Source organism: Galleria mellonella, unplaced genomic scaffold, assembly GCF_026898425.1.
Source record: "Galleria mellonella isolate WM207_F2 unplaced genomic scaffold, CSIRO_AGI_GalMel_v1 utg515, whole genome shotgun sequence".
In the NCBI taxonomy this organism is placed as follows: domain Eukaryota; kingdom Metazoa; phylum Arthropoda; class Insecta; order Lepidoptera; family Pyralidae; genus Galleria; species Galleria mellonella.
The window spans coordinates 135,842-158,518 of record NW_026442107.1 but is presented as its reverse complement, the minus strand read 5'-3'; the positions used below and the strand labels follow the sequence as shown (position 1 = coordinate 158,518).

Below are 22,677 nucleotides of genomic sequence, written 5' to 3'. Positions count from 1 at the left end.
GGGGAGGGAGGGCATTAAGGGGCAATGCCCTACCTTAAAAGTCTCAATGTCCTACTTTAAAATAAACGGTTCCAAGAAAATTAGATTCGTTTTTTAAAGTCTCTTAATTATGGCTTCTGCCCTACCAAAAAGTTCTTTTGCCTTAACTTAAACTTGGGTCTAAATTCAAATTTAAACCATCTTTATTCAAATAGACTTCTTTGCAAGCACTTTTAAATCGTAATTTTTTTTTAAATCTACTGCAGGTTTCGGAAATGTGTTAACTGTTAAGAAGAGTCCACAAGGAACAACAGATACTCTTTTAAATCTCTGTTAATATTATGTGTATTTATTTAAATAAACTATGTTTAAAATTACTATCTACAGCCCTGCACTACTTGAAATAGTACACTGATAGTTTTACATTGACTTATGATCGCCAGTTACAAATAAATTGCGATCTATCAATTATTAATTTCTCGAAATTATTAAATTGAAACATTAGGTTAAAAGATAGCTTTAGAGAAAGGCGCTTCAGAATCGACCCCAGTGTATATTTGATGGAGTCGACGCACAAGCAACAAAGGCGTCCGTGATTTCAAATATTCATGAGCGGCCTTCAAGATCCCACATGAGACTTCGGCTTCCTCTAAATTCTGCCTATGAATATACGAAATTTACCAGTCAATTATATTACGCCGGGAATAAATAGTAGAAATGAATGAGGGACAAATTTGCCTCATTATCAAATATCGTTTGTAATTTTATCGAAGGTACGGACTAAGTCGTGGAATAAAGCTTTTAGTTTATGAACTGAAAAAAAAATGAATGAAAGCACATTGCTACATTCTATTCTATCATATCCTATTCTACTTTAGCCTATCCTATCCTATTCTATCATTAATCCACGATGTCCCATCTAATCCTTTTCTAAGGGGGGGGGGGGAGGGTTGTTAATAATGCGGACTACCAGTTTCATTGTTAGCAATATGCCCAAAAAGGTCCATCATGGGAACCGTCATGCTGAATTCCAAGTGAATTCCAAGTTCATCACGATAGGCGAATTGACCTGCTTTTTCATTCTCATCTATCATCTCTCACTGGTGCCCCGCCAGTATATACCGATAGCGCGGACGGGGTTACCATTCCATTATCATCCATTAAAATAAAATCCTTTTCTAAAATTTTCTGTCCTGCGCTATCTTAAACCACTCTAAGATACTGCTTTCTACACTACTTCTTTTTTTAATTTTTGCGGGCAGTTATATACAGTTTGTATATAACAAATGAGTTTCATGGATCGATGGTTTTCTATTTCAACTTGCAAGGTTGTCAGCTCAAGTCGGGCGGACATTAAAGTCTTTGTATCCATTTAAGTTTCTAACTCTCCAAACCCAATTAATCTGAGAGGCGGTAAGGTCACCGTCTGCCGTTTTGGATTAAATTATGTTTTTTGGGCAAAATAGTGTTACGTTCACCATAATGGCAACTATTACCATAATGGCTCTGACTATTTGTACCTGTGATCAGTGTCATTTTTATCACTGTACTATAGATAATATTCATTGACGTGGATATATTGTGTTACTTTACGTAAACGAAGTCTCTGGTTCGATTCCCATTCAAGCCAATTTAGGATACGAACTTTTCTGTATTGGCTCGAGTCTGCTTGTTTTGAGTAGCGGTGGGTAATATAATATATAGTAAAATCTAGTTAGAATATATATTGATCCGATAACGAATATGTTAATCTAATTCAAATCTAAAAAAAAAAATAACAACAGACAATAGAATAATAACTTTTAACATATTTAAAAAAAGATATCCAACCGGTAAGTGATGATGACCTTTTTTCCGACATTATTGTCCAGAGGAATCCAATATTTCATATCCGGCTGTTTCGCCGTGTTCGACGGTGAATGCGGCGAAACAGTGCTGAACGCTCTTCTATAGCATTCGCATGATAAATACACATTACAATATATAAAATACATACACCTCATTTTATATTGAGTTGCCGCGAAAGCAGAATAGATGCGGAAAGCTGAATGGATGTGTACACGTCACCATACAAAATCATTGTTTTCTATGGATAAAAGCTGAATAGAGCTAAATAAGTGTGAGTAGTCCCTTATTATTATAAAAAAAGTAAAAAAAAAAAACAACACTGACCTGACTTTTTGGCACTGTTTCCCTTTCCGCCATTTTTGTTTCTTCTCGGGTAGAGATTTATTTTGCTCTGACCACACCCCATCACAACTGTTATTCATCCATCGTCATCACCCGCGAGCGTCACGTCACGTGTTCACCTAATTTATCACTGAACTCACTCTTTCGACATCGCAACTTTTAATGTTAAAATCTATTGTATCCGTATGATTCCGTTATGTTATGTTAACTCTATATTTTAATATGAAACGTCTGCTTGCGATATTTGTCGACACTGCCATTTCATTTTATATTTTTTTGTTTGTTTCTCTTCAATAGCGTTTCGACAGCGTTGCGTTGGCTGCATGTTTTGTTTTCTGTAAAGAGATATTTTTATATTAGGTTTAGAAATAAATATGTATATAAATCAAATATTATAAATGTGAAAGTGTGTTTGTTTGTTACCTCTGGACCCTTTAACGGCTCTACAAGTCGTTATAAGATATGGTGTATATATATATATATATAGCAAAGATAAACTTATCTCTAAAAAAGATTTCTTCCAGTCAACTTAACACACACTGGCATAGGAAGTAATGAGTGGGCAATAGTAGTGCTGAACAGAAATTTAAATAAATATTTACATAAATATATGTACAGAATGGAGAAAAACTTAAGCTATTTTGTATCATTTATAACAAAATAAATCCGTTAAGTAGTGTTAAGTTTTTTCATTTATTTATTAATTTATGTTTTTGTATATACACTTTTAATATAGAAGTTAGGTTATAACAAAAATGTACACAGGCGGATTTAAAGAGATGTCTTCCAGTCATCCTTGCGAAACCGAAAGGAAAAAGTATTAATAGGGTTTTTATATAAAGTATAACATATATGGTTTAAAAATAATATGATATACATTGTCCATTATTGATAAACATATAAAAAATGGGGGAGACTTATGTCCAGCAGTGGACAGATAATGTCTGAAATGAGATGATGATACAAAAAAAAACAGTCAAAGCTTTCCTTTTTATAATATTAGTTTTTAATAATTCTATTAGTAATTATAATATTAAAATTCGTGTAATTTTAAAATTAATAAATAAAATTCAAATGTATTTTCAACACATACCCTGAAAATGATTCTATTACTAACATAAACATATGTTTATGTTACTAACTACCATGTCAGTACATAGGTACATGTATGGTATAATAAAATCAGAAATAAGATTTCGTAACCTTGACCTCTACACGATCCAGCTTCACAGTCTCCGGACAACTACAGCCGGGTTCTCAAGGTCAATGTCAATGTGGGGATCACATATCTACACGAGAAATGTAAGCAGATTGGGATTACATTTTTTTTTTTGCGATTCACAGAATAAGTGTTGATTGACGGTAATTTATCTAGATACTAGTTTTTTAGCCGTGGTTTACCCGTAATTATTGAGTAAGCAGGATAGAAAGTAGTCTATATGTAATTAAAAATTGTGTTGGCAATTCAACATAATTTATATGCTGGTGGGACACTATTGAGACATTTTAGACAAGGATGAAACCAAGTTAGCTCATCGTGATGAATTCATCAAAAATTAACCACTATGGTTTGGTTGGAAGTCGCTTTGGCAGGATATTGCTAGCAATGATGACGTTAGTTTCAGTACTGTCCGCTACGAAAAGATATGGTATTGGGTATTTACGCCACTTTTATCCTGATTAATATAATCCTCGAACGAAATCGCAGACACGATTGAACAGAACGGAACAAGATAAGATAGGATAGGATAGGACAGAACAGGACGTGATGGGACAGAACGATCCTTACTGAATATTCGTCATGATCATTGCGATGTACTCATTAAAGCTTAGACTGCAAGCCCCCCGCTCCAGCCACTCCTGAGAGATGACGTTCGGGCAGGTGATCGTGCGAGTCGCATTGTAACATAATATTGTTTATTATTTCCTACACCTACCTCCCATACCAGGAGGACAGCACAATCATTATATCAGCCGTTAATTGAACACTGTTGATCATACGTTTCCCCCATAAGCGTGGTTTTGCCAGTAGCTACCACGCTTGTCAGACGGACTGGCAACCAAAGTTAGGATTTAGCGATGTTTTAGGAAGAACGTTATTCTCCACCCTCAATCATTTAATATTACTAAATATTGTAAATGTGAAATCAAGATTGTTCTTAGCACTTCAACGGCTCGATCAATCTTTACGAAATTAGGTGCACATTTCTATTTGGGATAAAGCAGGATGTAGGCTACTTTTTGTTCCAGTTAACCAATATAACCCAGTAATGCGAACGAAGTAGCGGATACAACTAGTATTAAATATTCTTGGACAATGTACTTGTAAAATAGACTATGACGCAATACTCCGGGCATATGAAGGGGTGAGGTTTGTTTTGACAGAGAGATGAAGAATGGGGTTCCGTGTATGTCTGACGGCCGTCTACATTTATTTACCCGAGTCTGTGTAGTGAGTTTAACACAGACATACGTTACGTTAGTGTTTATGTTGAAAATGTATTGTTTACGCAATATTATATGCTTCAACATGTCTTAATCTCATTTTTATATTCGGTTCAATTAATGATAATTTATTCTTAATACGCAGTATCTTAGTTTCTAATAAAAAATAAATAAGTAAAAAATGTAACTAGGATTGTCTATGATTCAAGCTCTCTTTCGACTGCGTTTGAAAGAGCAAACGTGTCTCTTTGATTGTCCTATCATTATTCAGTAGATTATGAAGATAAAATGCACTTTGATATTGTAATTGACAGTGAGTTACAAGAAATAAATCAACAAGTACATTCAGTAATTTTTAATTTAAGTCATGTAAACACAACTGCTTCACGGTAGAAACACGAACGGGGCAGAGGTACCCAAGAAAACGATTTTTGTACAAAGTCTCCCACGATGTTTAAATTTGTTACCGTTTCAATAATAAATTCAAAACACTTTGGTTACTTTTTGAAAGAAATTATAAATATATCTATAGATGTAAAGAGTGAGCCTAGTAGTCTGAAGTTATGGGTTATTATGGAATAACTGTTTAACTAAAACAACTTATCCATAACTTGAACGATAGATAATAAACAATACACAAAGTGTAAACATATGGTACGTTGAACACTAACCTGATGAAGGTGAAGGTATTTATAAAATGAAGAAACGATGCTTCCGTTGCTGTTATGCTTGAACGGAATGTAATAGACACACAAACAGTAATATGAAAAGTCATAACAATAATTCACGTTTGATCTCAGCAACACGAATTCGTGCGGGTTTAATTTAAATAAATTGTTTTATTTCGCGTCTTTGAATTTAATAACGATAGAATAAGAAATAATCTTTATATAAATAAACTTGTAAGCGAGTATTTTCAACCGACTTCAAAAAGAAGGAGTCTCGGTTTTCGGTTCGGTTTGTATTTTTTTTTTATGTTTGTTACATCAAAAATCCGTCAGTTATAATTCGATTTGGATTTTTTTATCTGAAAGAGTATATTTTACATTGTCCTTATAGAAATTTTAATTAAATTAATTCAGTAGTTTAGTATTTAAATAAAAATAACTTATTTTATTATTTATATTATTATAAAATTGTTTTTTATGTATTCGAATTTACTTGGCGGCTGGATTAATTTCATTTTGGATTTATTTTACCTGCTTAATTATTTCAGTATGTTTATACTGTAATAATTAAAAATGTTATAAAATCCAATAACAGTTTCTACTATCTACCTATATCCAGCCTGCCATCTTAGTGCTTGTTCTTTTTTAACTGACTTCTTGTTTTATTTTTACTTTTTTTTTGTAATTTAATATAGAGTTAAGGAGTACCTAAATAATGCTTTATTTCTTCTATATGCATAATATGTCTGTCTATAGATTATTTATTTATTTATTCTTTATTGTACACAAAAAATTACAACATATAATATATATAAAATAAAGATGTACAACAGGCGAGCTTAACTCTGTAAGAGTTCTCTTCCAGCAAACCCTGAGTGGAAAGGAGCATTAATTACCAGTGGGCAGTATGCGCACAATAATTAAACGGTGAAATTGGCATTATTTTTAAATTGTGATTTAAACATTTTTTAACATTAAATTTGAATTTTTGTGTATAAATACACATATTGTCCCGAAAACTTCATATAAAATTAACAATATCTGCATTGATAGGTGGTAGGTATTGCTATAAATGGTTAATAAATGTTAATGTTAACACTAATAAGTTTTATCGTTTTTTTTATGAACATCAAGCGAACAAGGTTACTGGCAGCAACAGGTGGTGGAATTTACACAGTGCGACTTTAATGACGTTTTAATTCTTTTTTATTTGACAGGTTCCGGCCGTAGGCACGCAATGAAATGTAAACGAATCCTAGAATTCGTTGTAAAACACATCGACCTAATTTGTCTGGGAAAAGGGGCAGAAAGTAAATAGGTGTGGGCAATATCGCTTATGTGCGATATTATTTTTTTAATTGTTAAAAAAAAAAGAATAGTAACCCCGCCTGCGCTATCGGTATACGATGACTGGGCACCAGTGAAAGATGATAGGCGAGCCCCAAAAACGGGTCAACTTTTTGTCAGCTAATTGTCAAATTAGCTGACAATGTATCTTGACGTATTATTTAATATTAGTTACGCGTAGTATTTACGCATTAAAAAGATGCAGAAATTATAACACAAAATAAATATAGAAGTCATAAAGGTATCACCCATGATTATTTATCTCGCAAAATTCTATGAAAAAGTTGACGCGTTTTTCTCGAAGCATTTGTATCTCAATATAAATGCTTCGAGAGAAACGGGTCAACTTAGCTTACTTACTTTGGATTATAAAATCTAAGGTATAACCATATAATATCTAATATATAGTAATCTTGACAATTAATACAATTATCCGATATTAGGCCAATATATAGATACTCTACATATGAGATGTCACATCCTTCTCTAAAACACAACCCGATTTTAAGTGCTCAAAGCTGGTCCCTTTAAGTGGTTTGTATTTTAGGCACATCCTTCCTCTGTCGTTTCTTATTAGGTCAACATAAAACCAGAGGCCATTATCAAAGTCCGTAACGGAGTAGCTAGATACTGTAGCAATGTACGAGAGGTGATCGTGGAAAAGGCTTCCGTTTGATGACTTAGACCGTTCGTAAATTGTCTTTCATTATTTTTATGGATGTCTTATGTTCAAATAGCCTTCTTTATTGCTTTTCTGACTCATATTATGGCATCTAGCGTAGTTGTTACTTGGTAGAAAACTGTATTTGACCCTTTCTAATCGACTATCGGTTATTTCACTTCATCTGTATATTCTGTTTATTATTATTATTGTATCAACCGTTAACTAGTTACTGCTGAATATAGTTTCGCATAAAAGTTGCCAGTAGTCGCCACAATTGGCAAGCGGATTGGTAACCGCAGTTAGGTTTCGGTAATGTTTTAAGAGGGACGTTGCTACCCATCCATCATTAAAAATCGCATTAAGTTCCCTTAGTCGCTTGTTACCACACCCACGAAAAAGGAAGGGATGGCCCATTCTATACCGGGACCACACAACAGTCTGTCCTGCATATCTGCTTGTCTATAATTACCAGAGGGAGACATTGTACAAAAGCTGTTTGCATCGGTAACTCTGTCTTACTTGTATTTCTGCCATGAAGCAGCTGTACTTTCATGGCTGTGTTTAAGTTTGAATGGTAGTGAAATTACTGGGTACGGAACTTTAACATCGTAGTCCTCTGGAATGGCAATGCTTAAGGAGTACCATGGGCATAATAGTATATTCTGTAATGTCCATGGTGCTATTGAAGTCTAAAAAAATCCTCATTTCGGATACAATTACGTAGCGAAACTTTGCATATAATCCTTTTAAAAGGGCTACGGTTGCTCGGAACCATTTTCTATGCGAGTTAATGGCGATGGCCTATGTTCAGCAGTGGAAAATTACGGTTAAAATGATAATGATTATAAAATATCCCGTCTTGTGAGTCATTCGTATATAGGCAGTAGATATTTATATAGATATAGCGTGAATTTACTGGGTACAGAGGAATAACACCTAAGTCCTCAGGAATGGCAACGCATGGGGCGGTATCATGGGCGAAACAGTATATTTTGTTATGTCCATGGTACTGCTCATGTCTATAGGTGACGGTTACCACTTTCCATCAGGTGGACCGTCAGCTTGTTTGCCATTCTAAGTTCTATAAAAAAAAATATTAATTAGAATTTACTCTTATGTTGCTCATGGTATCACTCTGTGTTGCCATTCCTGTAAATTATGGTGTTATGACTCAGTAACCTGTATTTTTTTTTGTATTCTATTATCTTATCAGAATTGTTTTATTCGAACTGTGTTTGTTCGTTATTAAAGAGCAGAGAGCTCACAATATGGCCGTTTTACTCTGATTTTAATTCCTGTTGATTTCTATCCATTTAGATTTTTTAATATAGAGTATATATACTCTACGTGTCCAATAGGGATTTTGTTTGGGGATAGAGTGCAAATTAGGGGACATAAAGTAAGATTGACGGCCTAAGACTGCTACTGAGATAATAGAGTGGTCGGCCCTCAATTGGGCAACCCCAATTATTTTCCAGTCGCCCAATGTTATGTACACCTGCTATTATAGTTATGCATGTCAGCATTAAAAATGTTATTTAATTTATGTATACACTGTCGATGTGCCTATTGAAAAAAATAAAATATAAAAATAAAATAAATAAAATACTAAGATATAAATTAATCAATAAAGAGCATCATTATGCATATTTTTGTTTGTCTTGTTTTTTTCAAATATATTCCTAAGAATTTTGTATTGTTTTTATGGAGTTCAAATAGCCTTTTTATGTTCAAATAGCATATTAATACATCGACAAAAAAGTTGAATCTAAGATTAACGAGAAAAAACAGCAAGATATAACTGGTACCAGACAATATTAATGTAACACGTAAGCACAGGGACAATGAAAGGAACTCGAGCAGACTAAGTGTGTCTTATAAACAGTGCCGGCTATACAACTATGCAACAAGACCCTTCCAATGTCTAAGTGGCAAAAGAGTACTCAAGCGCTCGACGCTTTTCATTGGCAGCCCCTCCATCGAGGGTCATAGAAGAACTCGTATATACAACTTTGTATGACAATGTAGCTTTGTACACACAACTGTTTCGTCTACGAGACATACAAAGACATACAAAATATGAAGAATTTTAGTGAGTTGAGTGAGAATCCTTTTGATTATAATAGAATTTACAACTTTTTTCTCATTGTAGTAAAATAACAATAATTGAATAATGAGAATCAATAATTTTAATCATCATCATCTTCATCTTCCTACCCTTATCCCAATCATGTGGGGTTGGCGTAATATGATTTTAACCATATTACAAAAAGATTTGGTTTTTAGTTTTACGACCGGCCACCTGCCTGACGTCAACCCTCTTTGGGAATAATTTTAATATATATATATATATATATATATATATATATATATTTGTTTTTGAGAATGTTCTAAATACCGTTGTATTTTTTATGTTTTTTATCTCATAACTTCGTCAGTTGTAAATGGATTTGGAAAATTGTATCTAAATCCGTAGTAAGTAAAACTACTTACTTAGTATTAAATCAAAGTAACTGGATTTACCACAATTGACGTCGGATTTCTTTTGAAACACAATCTCAAATATATGCGACTTGCAATGGCAAATAACTTAAGAGCTCACCAGATGGTAAATTGTAACCATCGGCTATAGACGTGAAAGATATAAAAAATCATAAAAAAATCAATTATCATATTTTAATATTTCGATAACAATTTGCCATTAATGAATTACTGTCTAATCATAAACTAATCTGACTAAGTTGAGAAAACTCTGACAATTCGAGTTTATGATGGAACTGAATAAATTTGTTCAAATATCCTTATCTCAATCGAAATTGATGCTTATGAAGACTCAACTAAGAATAATATTTCTTTGAAACAAATTTCTCAAAGATAATTTGATTAGTATGAGCACAGTCTGTTTAGGGAACATTTCCGTTCGTCAAATGATGTTGGAAAGTCGAAGCCGAAAGCGTAATTAAGTGTATAAAATGGTAGGATTTCAAATGTACATTTATTTATTTAAATAACAGTTAAGAATTATTTTATGTTAACATACAAAAATTCCGAAATCTCCTTAATCGCTGAACAAATTTTAATCTTATCTTAATACTATAATAAAATTACAAGTATAGGTGAGGATGAAAGCAGATCAGTTGGAATCGTGATGAATTCCATAAGTATTAAACAAGATGGTTACCAAGGGAAACCACGTGGAGGTCGACCTGATAAGATATATTTCTAGCAATGGGGCTTTTAAATCCCATTACTAACAATTCCTTTCCCCTCTGGACTTTATGTTATATATGAAATAATAAAGGTATGACACCATAGTGTAATAAGCTCGTAGAAATACCAGGAATAGAGATAGGTAATCCTCTGAGAAATAAAAAAATCATATTTCCTCAGTTTATGGATGCAGGCGTTAGAATGGACAATAAAAATGATTTAGTGTGTGTGCGTGTATACATATAATATACGTATACACGTAGTGTTGTAGTGAACACAAATAAACACGTCATAAAGTATTGCGTTTTACATTGTTTGGATTGTAAATCGCTTCGCACCTAGCTCGCTATTTGTTTAAACCGTTCATAAAATATACGTAAAAAATCGAAATCATATTTGTTTTGACATGAAATTACTGGCGTGGATAGATGTTTTAAAATTTAAATGGCGTACTTCAAGGATGTTACATAGGTCCCGTACTTCTTACTGAATCATCTTTACAATACGGAAATAACTCTGTCTGTTACGTTTTTAATGTTAGATTACTTAATGGTTTTCAATAAAATTTCATATATAGAAATATATTTGAAATAAAACTCATGTTTTTTTTTCGTAGTCCTGTAGTGATATGTTTTATAAAATAAAAAAAATGTACGGTATTCATGAAGCAACGCATAGAACTGGAGAGAAAGGAATTGTTAGCAATGGGGTCTAATTGACGTATTGTTAGCAATCAATAGTCAATCATCAAAATGAGGTCGACCTTCACGCGGTTCCCCCTGGAAACCATTGTGGTGAATTCTAGTGAAATTCGTCACGATGGATTAACTCACCTGCCTTTTCATTCTCAAAATTATAGAATACTCATTATTTTCTTAAGAATTCCTGTATCCTATAACAATTTTTTTTTAATTATTTATTTACTATATACGAGTAGAAAGTTACGTTATCAGCGAGTAACGCTAAATTATGATAATGTAGTCCAAGGTATTAAAAATTTGCCTATTAAATATAATATTAATTACTAATTTGCTCGTATCTTTTTACTTTTATTAAATCGGTGATAATGGGCGACACAGTATACTCTGTTATGTCCATGGTACTGCTCATGTCTATAGGCGACGGTTACCACTTTCCATCAGGTGGGCCGTCAGCTTGTTTGCCTTTCTAAGTTGTATAAAAAAAAATCCCCTTTACTACTAGCTACCCGCGTAAAGCCAGGGCGGATAGCTAGTCCTCTATAATGAGAATCTGATATTTTTATACGACCTTATACATCACAGAGGGCGTATACCTACGTGAAAGTACCGTACCCATAAATAACGTCATTTAAGCAAATTAGCACTCACCGTTAGACGATATCCATTAAAATGTAGGTGTGTTTCAATTTATCATAGGTCTTTTAAACTGTTCTATTTTTTATGCAATTTAGGTTTTTTTTCTTTATTATTAGGGAAGTAAACGAACAGACGATCCACCTGATGGAAAGCGGCTACCGTCGCTTACGAACAACTGCAACACGAGAGGAGTTGCGTGTTGCCGGCCTTTTAAATGTTTGTAGGCACGTTTTTTAGAAATCCCCATATTATATTGTAAAGGGAAAACTGAAGACGGGAGCTCATTCCACAACCTAGCAATTAAACTGCCAACTGCCAACCAAATGTAAAATGGCAACCGACAGAATTATTATAAACTACAGAATATATTAAATAACTATATAATACTAATTACAATTAACATATGAATAGATACACACCAATACTTAATAATACAGAAAATATCTATCAATAGAATAATATTATAATAAACTCTTAAACTATTTACTAAAGTGAAAAAAGGGTTGTCCTCCTACTTGCTGTGCCCAATAGGGTCCATAATTGAAGTTGAAATGTTATCTACTAATCACATTATGGAATGTAATAAAAAATAAATAAATAATTAGCATATAGAATACTTTCCATATGAACCAGTATATATATTTATATTTTTATACAACTTAGAATGGCAAACAAGCTGACGGCCCACCTGATTGAAAGTGGTAACTGTCGCCTATAGACATAAGCAGTATCATGGACATAACAGAGTATACTGTTTCGCCCATGATACTCCCCATGCGTTGCCATTCCTGAGGACTCAGGTGTTATTCCTCTGTACCCAGTAAATCCACGCCATATCCCACCCTTCAAACCGAAACACAGCCATGCAAACACAACTGCTTCACGGTTGAAACACGAATGGGAATAAAGCATCCTATGAGCTAAGTAAGGATATAAGCTACATGTGTATCAAATTTCAGTTCATTAGTCTTTGCATGAAAGAGTAACAAACATTCATCCATCCATCATTACAAACTTGCGCATTCATTACATTAATAGGAATTCGTTCTACAAAAATAACTCTAATAGTGATAAAATTAATACCTTATTCTCCTAAGATGGTTGAAAAATTTAATATAATTCGCAACACAATATCATATTGCAAGGAACATTTTACTACAATGAGACAAGAAACGAAATGGAAAATCAAATATTACCGAGCATTCCTTTAAGCTGTAATAAATTTGTTTCGCTGGAGATTACAAAATGGGTTCTGTCAACATCAACATGAACGGAACGGAATGTTCACATATCTTTCATAAATATATCAAGAGATTTCAACTTGGAAATTGAAATAAATAAGCTAACGTCTTTAACTCAGATGGGATGGCTAGAAATGGTTCGTAGACATTTGCCATGTAAACTTGAAAGTTACAAGACTTGTAACTTGCAAAAGATGTAAAAAACTCTTTCGCATGCGAGTTTAAAGATGTGTCTATCTTATCTGTCCATAAGGAGAGGAAAGGTTGGGCTTAATAATCCCTTTGATCTTTTGGTGGGAGACCCTTCCTTTCAACTGGTTAAAGGTTGACAGTCAGGTGGAATAATCGCTTTCGAAGCTTTATAGTGTTTCATTCGACGCTTGCATTGTAACATTTTTATTTCATAGACGTTCTAACTTATTACATTTTTTGTTTTGTATTTTATATATTATTTGTCTAGGACAGTCTACGTGGTTTCTATGTATTTCATCATCATCTTCAACATATCAGCCGTTACCTGTCCACTGTTGAACAAAGGCCTCCCCTTTGAGGGGTTTTACCAGTAGCTACCATGCTTGGCAGGTGGATTGGCAACCGCAGTTAGGCTTTGGTGGTGTTTTAAGAGAAATACTGCTGCCTATCCCTCGACTATTAAATCCCCTTAGTCGCCTTTTACAACACTTATGGGAAAGCAAGAGGCAGCCTATTCTATACTGGGACCACACGAGTATGTATTTACAAAAAAGTACATATTTCTATCAATAGTTTACTATCCATATGTTCTGTTTAGTTTGGGACTATTTCTTATTTAATTTGTGTATATAATCTTTATTGCGCTTCTAAAAATATAATAAATAAATTAATTAAAATAATATAAAATATTAAATTATTTATATTCAATACTAACTTTTTACCTGCTACTTGGTACGCGTGTATTTCAGAAGTAGAAAAAACAATGGAATAAACCACTGCTACGATATATCAAGATGAAACATCAAACTTTAAGTTAAACCTTCAGGAACACATTTGTGAAAACTACATTCAATTTGATGCAGTAGTTTATGTATGATCGCGGAACAAACATACGAATAGACAAAAAAATTAAATTTCTGTTAAATATTGTATAAGCATCTATTGGGCATATTAAAAAACCTCGTATTATTTTTCCTTAAATATCTCTTATGTACAAACGTCGTCTAGTTACAATTTTATTATATAAGTAATATTATATTTTTTTTTATTTGTTTTTTTTTGTTATTATATTTAATAGATTAGTAATTAATTATATTTAATAGATAGATTATATTTTTAACAGTTTTAAATGATAAATATATTATTTTGTCTCATTATATTATTTAACTTTTAAGTAAATTTTGCTCTTCAAAAAGTTTCTGTTCTTTTTACTGCTCTTCAAAAGGTTTATTTTAATAGCCGTGTATTCTTTTTATTTTACACTATTCTTCTTTTGTTTTTTCATTGCATAATATACGGAGGCTATTTATTATTAAAAGATAATTATTTATTTAATATTCACCATAAAACTGGGTAATCCCTCATACAACAATCCCCAACAACATGTCTGTCACGCTTATATATACCTTTAGATAAACGTTTCGTTCAATATTTAAATAGATTTTGCTCCATAAAATCTATTTATTTGTTTACAAGGAAAGTTTAAAAGTTAACACTCTCGTTTATTGCGGCTAATGACCGTTATTCATCACTAACTTTTAGGACAGAGTACAAAATGCGGTAATTACTTGTTTAATATTGCCTCAATATATTTTTATATTAATATATTTTTACTTTTTACCCGCGACTTGGTCCTGTTAGATATACATTGAAATTTACAAGTAAGTTTTTGATGTAATGACAACTTTTTATTAAAACATCTGTAATAAAAAAAAAATACTCGTCTTGGTTCATGTTTGACAAATTATCTAGTGAATCGTATTTTTTTTTTTGTTAAAACACATTCCTGTGTGGTCCATATCGTTTTCTTAATTTAAATTTTCTTTATTCTGGATTTTTATTTTTATCTACCATCTATCTTTCTCTCTGTACTTATCTACTATTTATACCAGGTTGTCTGTGAGAGATTACTTTTAGCGATAAGGCCGCCTTTTGTATATGCACATTCTGTATAAATACTCCTTGTATATATATGTATTAGTAAGGATACGAGATACGCTTTTCCATCGGCAATTTCTATCATCATATTTATTACCCATTTGTTTGTGTTAATAATACAAATGTAGCTTTTTACCATTTTTTTTTAACACAGAGGTGATGAGCAAGCATACGGCCTACCTGATAGTGAGCGGTTACCGTAACCTATAAACGCCTCTAATACGCGTGCTATATAGTATATATAAGCAATACAATATAATAATAATGTGGTCAATAGGAATAAATAAATAAATAAATACATTACACAAAAAACATATCTAAATAAATATATAATACATATAATAAATACATCTAGTATTACTATATTAAATAATTAACCATATTAGAGTAGTAAAGAAAACAATTTATGACTCAAACAAAGTCAACCAGCAAGGATAAGTTTAAAGGGTAAATGAAAGAGTATCTGTTGCGAACTGAAATACATCAGCCTGTATATAAATCACCGCCTACTTTAATAAACATGTATTATAAATAACCCACAATATATTATGGAGATTCAATAATACGGTAATTTGTACTGTGATATCTCTATCCCCGATGCAAAAAATGTGCCGATGGTTTTCAAGTGAAATACCCTGGATGATTTATGGTGTCCCATTCCTATGAGTAATGTGTGATCGGTTGTACAATTGACGTAAAAAATGTATAACAAGATCCCGTAGGATTCACAATTGAGTTATATTGTGGTAATATGATTTAACTGGGTCATATAAAGTAGAATCTCGATTATCCGAACATCGATTATCCAAATATGTATTCGATTATTCGGATTAATTCTTTACGGCTTTAATTACTTATTTAGGAATGGTATTAATTGAGTAAATAGGTAATAATCCATTAGCTCGTATTTTTTTATATTAAATTGTCTAAAAGACATATGTAAAACTATTATTTATTTATATACATAATAAAAAAATTATAATGTATTGTTTGATTTGACTTTTAAATCGATTATCCGGATTTTCGATTATACGGAATACCCCTTGTTTCATTTGATTCGGATAATCGAGATTTTACTGTATTTATTTGTTACTAGCTTTTATCCCCGACTTCGTCCGCGATATCGAAACTTCATTGATGGGGATAAAGTCCATTCAGCATTGCTAGATTGGGTATTTTATTTTCGCACCTTGGATGAAAAATTTTTCTAATTTAAAAATTTTGGAGAAACAATTTTCTTGAAAAAATTTTTATGAAAAAAGTAAAATGGGCTTGGAGAAATGTAGTTTTTTTTTTGATCATTTTGGGTAATAATTTTAGAACTTATAAACTCTGTATAAGTATATAAAGTACACCATTACAGTAAAATATATGATTGAAAGTACATAACGGAATGAGAATAGAGGAAAAAGTTGAAAGATCTCTTTTTTCATCGTTAATTTTGCGGCACATAGCAAACCGTAGTAAAAAACGATACCACTTTGTGATTGGATAAAAATTCTGAAAATTATACCAATTTGGAGAAAAAATATTTTATGTTTAGGTAAAAAACAAAACCGAGCCAATTAAATTCTTCCTATTTTTATATATATATATATATATATATATATATATATATATATATATATATATATATATATATATATATATATATATATATATATATATAATGGTGAAAGATAGGCTTCTTTTTATCCCGGTCAGTGGATATGTTCCGGTTTCACTCATTAAAGTTTGTATGTAATGTAATGTGTGAAAGTAAGTTTGTTATCTCTTATCGCTTTAATAGCTTAACCAATCAATGTGACCTTTAGTATACAGCTACTAATTATATGGGATAGATACTGTATGCTACTTTTTTTTCTACTCAGTGAATATATCCCGGTCGCGCGAACGGAGTCGCTGGTAGAAGCTAGTATAAGAATAAATATGCCTCACTTGGAAGCTATAATCACTCCGTTTAACAAAATGTCCGCTGAGATACGCAGTAACTAGTTTAAAGAACGCAATTTGCGGCACGCCGGCCCTCGCCTTGTAAAATTATACCACAATCTAAAATTACGTCGTGCTTCTTCGGCATACTGCAATTTATACTAAGACGTCTATCATATTCTGTATGCTGGAGAAATCGCAGATGTTTTTAATAGGTATATTTAATTTAATAATTAATACTCTGTTATGTCCATGGTACTGCTCATGTCTATAGGCGACGGTTACCACTTTCCATCAGGTGGGCCGTCAGCTTGTTTGCCATTCTAAGTTGTATAAAAAAAAAGGTAAAAATGGATGGTGGAACGGTAACTCCGCCTGCGCTATCGGTATATGCTAGCGGGGTTCTAGTGAAGTTTGATAACTGAAAATCGGCCGTTAATCATCCGCTGTTGAACGTAGGCCTCCACCACAAGAGGTTTAGCCAGTAGTTGCCACGCTTGGCAAAGCGGGTTGGCGTTGGGTATCGTAGTTAGGCTTTGGTGATGTTTTAAGAGTGCTATCACTAAATGAAGCGATGACTTCGAACTCATTGCAGTAGCTTAGGACAGTTCTTTATAATAGTCTATGGGGAAAGCCTATATTTAGCAGCGAAGAGCTAACGGCTGAAGTGGTGATGATGATGATATACTATGTATTAATATTAATAAGGATTCTATTATGTCTAAGCAAGTGTTCGAGTTATAAGTATTATAATGTAGATTTTAGTCTAAAGATTATTACAGTTATATGTATACTTAGTTATAACTTGGTGTTACTAAATCGATTGGCGCGCCGTAGGCACGTCTCCGAAGACAGAGGGAGGCGAGATGTCCCCCTACGTCTGGCGCAGCCTCAACTACATCAAAGTGATTTAGTACAATGTTATTATTTAATAACATATTTGTGAACTAGAATATAAACGCCAAAAATATAAATAAACGCCATTGGATATTACACAGCGCCATCTATTAGGAAACTAAGCAGTTTTTACTATGAATATAAGACAACTAATAGACTTATTTAAATATTGTTTTTTGTAAATACATAAAATTTGTTAAATCAGCCGTTAACTGCTAAACAAACGCCTTTCCCATATGGGGGTGAGTGCCACGCTTGGCAGGCGAGTTGGCAACCACAGTTAGGCTTTGATGATGTACATATATACACATTATATCGGGACTGTACAGTCAGATATATTCATTAATACAAATTTTATGTATTGCAGATTTTGAACTTGCCATCATTGGAAGATAAAACGCCAAAATCGTTTAAAAAATGAAATAAAACTATGCCTGTAATTAATTATTTGTATCTATATATTCTAAGTAGAAACAGTGTTGAAAAGAAGGATTTTTTAATAGGTGATAATGAAATGGCAACCCCCGCCTACGCTATTGATATATGCCGGCCAGGTACCGGTAAAGGATGATAGATGTGAGTGCAAGCAGGGGGGTCTACCATGAAATGAAATTCCGGATTTTCGTACTCAATTTCGTGTTTTTGTTCATACGGAAATGGGCCCAGTAAATGGAGCTTAACATTTCGTTCAACATAAATTCTACCATAAAAATCCAAAGGAATAAAAATTTAACATTTTTAAATGGTACGTATGTTAGTTTTAACACCAGATTTGTGTTTAGTTCGACCCCTTAAATTTCGAAAAACATTTAATGGTAAATACTTAAACATACATAGATTTATATATTATTAAATGTTTAAGTTACATCATATATATATTTATTATCACTAGAAGGAAACTTTGTATAAAAGTCATTTGCTTGAGTAGCTCTGTCCTATTCATGTTTCTGCCGGGAAACAGTTGTGTTTGCATAACTGTGTTTTGGTTTGAAAGGTGGAATATGGCAGTGAATTAACAGCGTACAGAGGAATGACAACTGAGTCCTCAGGTATGGCAACGCATGGGGGGGGGGGGGGGTTCATGGGCGAAACAGAGGCGAATTCTGTTATGTCCACGGTACTGTACATGTCTAAAGGCGACCGTTACCACTTTCCATCAAGTGGGCCGTCAGTTTGTTTGCCATTCTGAATTGCATAAAAAAAGAATATGTTCCCGTTTATTATTAGAACAACACTCCCTTTTATTAATACATGTACTGTTACCCTGTCACGTAGCGTAAGTAATGTAAACACAACTATTAGGTAAAATACAGCTAAAGTTAGTGTTTATTTAATGAATACTTTCCATCAGGTGGGCCGTCAACTTATTTGCCGTCTTTTATTAAATAAAAAACAAAAAGTTGATAAAATGAATATTTAAGGGATCAAGAAAATTAAGAGTAAGTTAATAAAAACAGTCAAAGATGAGTGTTGTACTTTTATTTCATTAAACTTTCCTCGAAAATAAAGTATATTTTATGTTGTAAGACGTTTCTCCGTGAACAGAGTTTTGTTAAATGAAATCTAAATTAAAGAACTCCAAATTTGTTTTTATTTTTCATGGCTATGTTACACAACTACATCGTCAATTCAGAACCGATTTTAATAATTATTTTTATGAGGATTTTACACCGATATTAAGATTGTGTTCTACAAAAAATCATCTTCAGTTGTGACAAAACTAGTTATTTCAATTTAAAATCTAAACTACTGAATTGATTTTGATAAAATCTCAATTTTTATTTGACCACTAAAAGAATGGAACCTTCATTCTGTAGGTCTGCCATAAAATGAAATTCCGAATTTTCGGTTTTAATTTCGTGTTTTTCTTTATACCGAAATCGGCCCAGTAAATGGAGCTTAACATTTCCTTTGTAATAAATCCTACCATAAATGTACAAAGGAAGGATAATTAACATTTTTAATATTTTTAAACGGTATTTTGTAATGTAATTTTAACAGGAAATTTGTATTTTGTTCGGTTCTGAAATTTCATAAAATATTTCATGGTAGACCCCCAGATTTATAATGAGGGTTTAATTTTTCGTGTGTGAATGTGTATGAGTTCAATATAATAATTTATAAGAGGAGAGAAACACTTCTGTGGTAGTTGTGAATGATACAATGATATTTGCAGATAATCGCTTATAACCACCTTTATTTACTATTGCTCCGTTCGCCATTGGCAGAGAGATCATCCCTATATCACAAACGAAATGGTCATGAATGGTGCGGTTTCAGAGGAGTTTCCTCCTGCGAAATATTTAGGGCTGTGAAATGATCTTCTTGCCGAGATTTTCCCTAGAAACTAATAGTATGGGCTTCTTCAAAAAGGCCCATAGACAACTGTTATTTTAATACCATCACATGATTACATACGCTTGTTTGCCACTACAGTAGTAAGAAAAATTCGGTCAAGTGCGAGTCGGACTCGCGCAACAAGGGTTCTGTATAAACTCTTTTTTTTGTGAATTTTTTTCAATTTAATGGTTTTCGGATTGATTTCTTTACTTGTGTTACATGATATTTCTTGTCAAAAATCATGATTCTAGGTCAACGCCCTTTTCTTTGCATTCGCAAAGGGAAGAGTCAAAATATGCAATATAAATGGAACATAAACGACCATATCTTTTGAGTCGATTTAGAAGCTTGATTTTATTATTGCTTTAAGAGATTGCAGACCTGAGTATATGATATTAATTTCAACTTGATGCCTCCACGCGTTCCTAAAAAAAGGGTCTCGGCAGACGGATGGATGGACAATGAAGTGTTTTTTTTTATGCAACTTAGAATGGCAAACAAGCTGACGGCCCACCTGATCGAAAGTGGTAACCGTCGCCTATAAACATGAGCAGTACCATGGGCATAACAGAGTATACTATTTCGCCCACGATACCCCCCATGCGTTGCCATTCCTGAGGACTCAGGTGTCATTCCTCTGTACCCTGTAAATAAGTAATCTTATATAGGTTCCGTTTTTTTCTTCAGAGGTATGGAACCCTAAAAAAGATAAACAGTTAACTAAATATAAATATATATTTTTATCTGCAACTTCACGGAATACTCATTGAATTTGTTTGTAATAGAAATTATGATATGTAAAGTACGTATGATTCACACTGTTTGGTACAGATCCCATACGCTCATTTATTTACAAAACAAGTCTCAGCCGTAGCTCTCGTGTAATGGCGTCTCCTCTATACGATGTAACGGCTCTATACACAATTATCGATTACTAGCTGTATCCCGTGGCTTTACTCGCAAGAATCCGTCTATAAAGTATTTTTTTTAATTTGTTAAAAACTAGTAAACGTTAGTTTTTTTTTTTTTTTTTTTTTTTTTTTTTTTTTTTTTTTTATAGAACTTAGAATGTTGACGGCCCACCTGATGGAAAGTTTTTTTACCATGGACATAACAGAGTATACTGTTTCGCCCATGATACCCCCATGCGTTGATTCCTGAACTCAGGTGTTATTCCTCTGTACCCAGTAAATTCACGCCATATCCCACCCTTAAACCGAAACACAGCCATGCAAACACAACTGCTTCACGGTTGAAACACGAATGGGACTGTTGAATCGACTTTTGTACAAATCTCCCTTTAAAGATACTGTTGACGCTGAAGATTTTTAGCAATTAGTGGAGTTCAGAATTCTTGTTGATAAGTTGGAAAACACTTGTGCTACCTCTACAGTTTTTATTTGACTACTAGTTTTATCTCGCGGGTTTGCCCGCGTAAATCAGCATACAAAGTATATACTTATATATATATACATACACTGCTGAACATAAGCCTTCCACTTAAAGGTAGTTTCGCCAGTAGTTACCACACTTGGCAGGCGGGATGGCAACCGCAGTTAGACTTTTAAAGATGGACGCTGCTGCCCATCCTTTGACGATAACCTCTTTTAGTCGCCTCTTACGACACCCACGGGAAAGAAAGAGGTGGCCTATATAAACATACAAAACGATGCAAGCATCTACTCAGTAATTCACATACACATTAAAAACTTATTTAAACATAGCGTGTGAAAATAAAAAGAACTATTTTTATTGCACCACTGAGGCAGTTTTCGTATCTTTGTTTATTTAATTGTAAAATATCCTTACGACATAGCGCCAAGCAAATCTGACCAGTGATGTACTAGGCCAGGTAATGAAGATGCGTAACGTGATATAATATTTACATGAATTCGCACGCCCTGACCTGCTCGGTTTTAGTTTATAGTTGTATGTGCAAAGTTCCTTTGCCTTGATTTTGTCAGTGAAACTTCCCGACTCTATGATTTATTATTCATGGTAAATGGAATAGTGTTGGGCGCGTCAGGCCGATGCATATTAGAGCACAGTTTATCTACGTTTGGTAAGTTTCATATTGATAGAACTATGCAGGTGAGTAATCTCCCAAGTTCAGGGATAGTCAGAGGGTCTACTATGAAACCTAATTCTGAATTTACGCATCCAAGTTTCATCCGTCCCATGAAATATATTGATTTTAAATTTGAGCTCGTAGGTAGAGAGTGATACTTTGTTTATAATAAATCCTACCATTAATTTTTAAATTATTAAAATTGTGTCATTTTGACAATATTGCCTTC

General features: G+C 33.1%; 1 protein-coding gene across 1 annotated transcript in view; it reads right to left on the bottom strand.

Annotated features, from left to right (window-relative positions):
- Positions 1 to 22,677, bottom strand: part of LOC113522899 (uncharacterized) — a 109,572-nt gene that overhangs the window by 40,971 nt on the left and 45,924 nt on the right. Inside the window, exon 2 of the mRNA XM_026908740.3 lies at positions 2,152 to 2,504. Coding sequence (XP_026764541.2) covers positions 2,152 to 2,233 — 82 coding nt within the window. The 5' untranslated portion in view covers positions 2,234 to 2,504. The remainder of the gene's footprint in view (positions 1 to 2,151; positions 2,505 to 22,677) is intronic.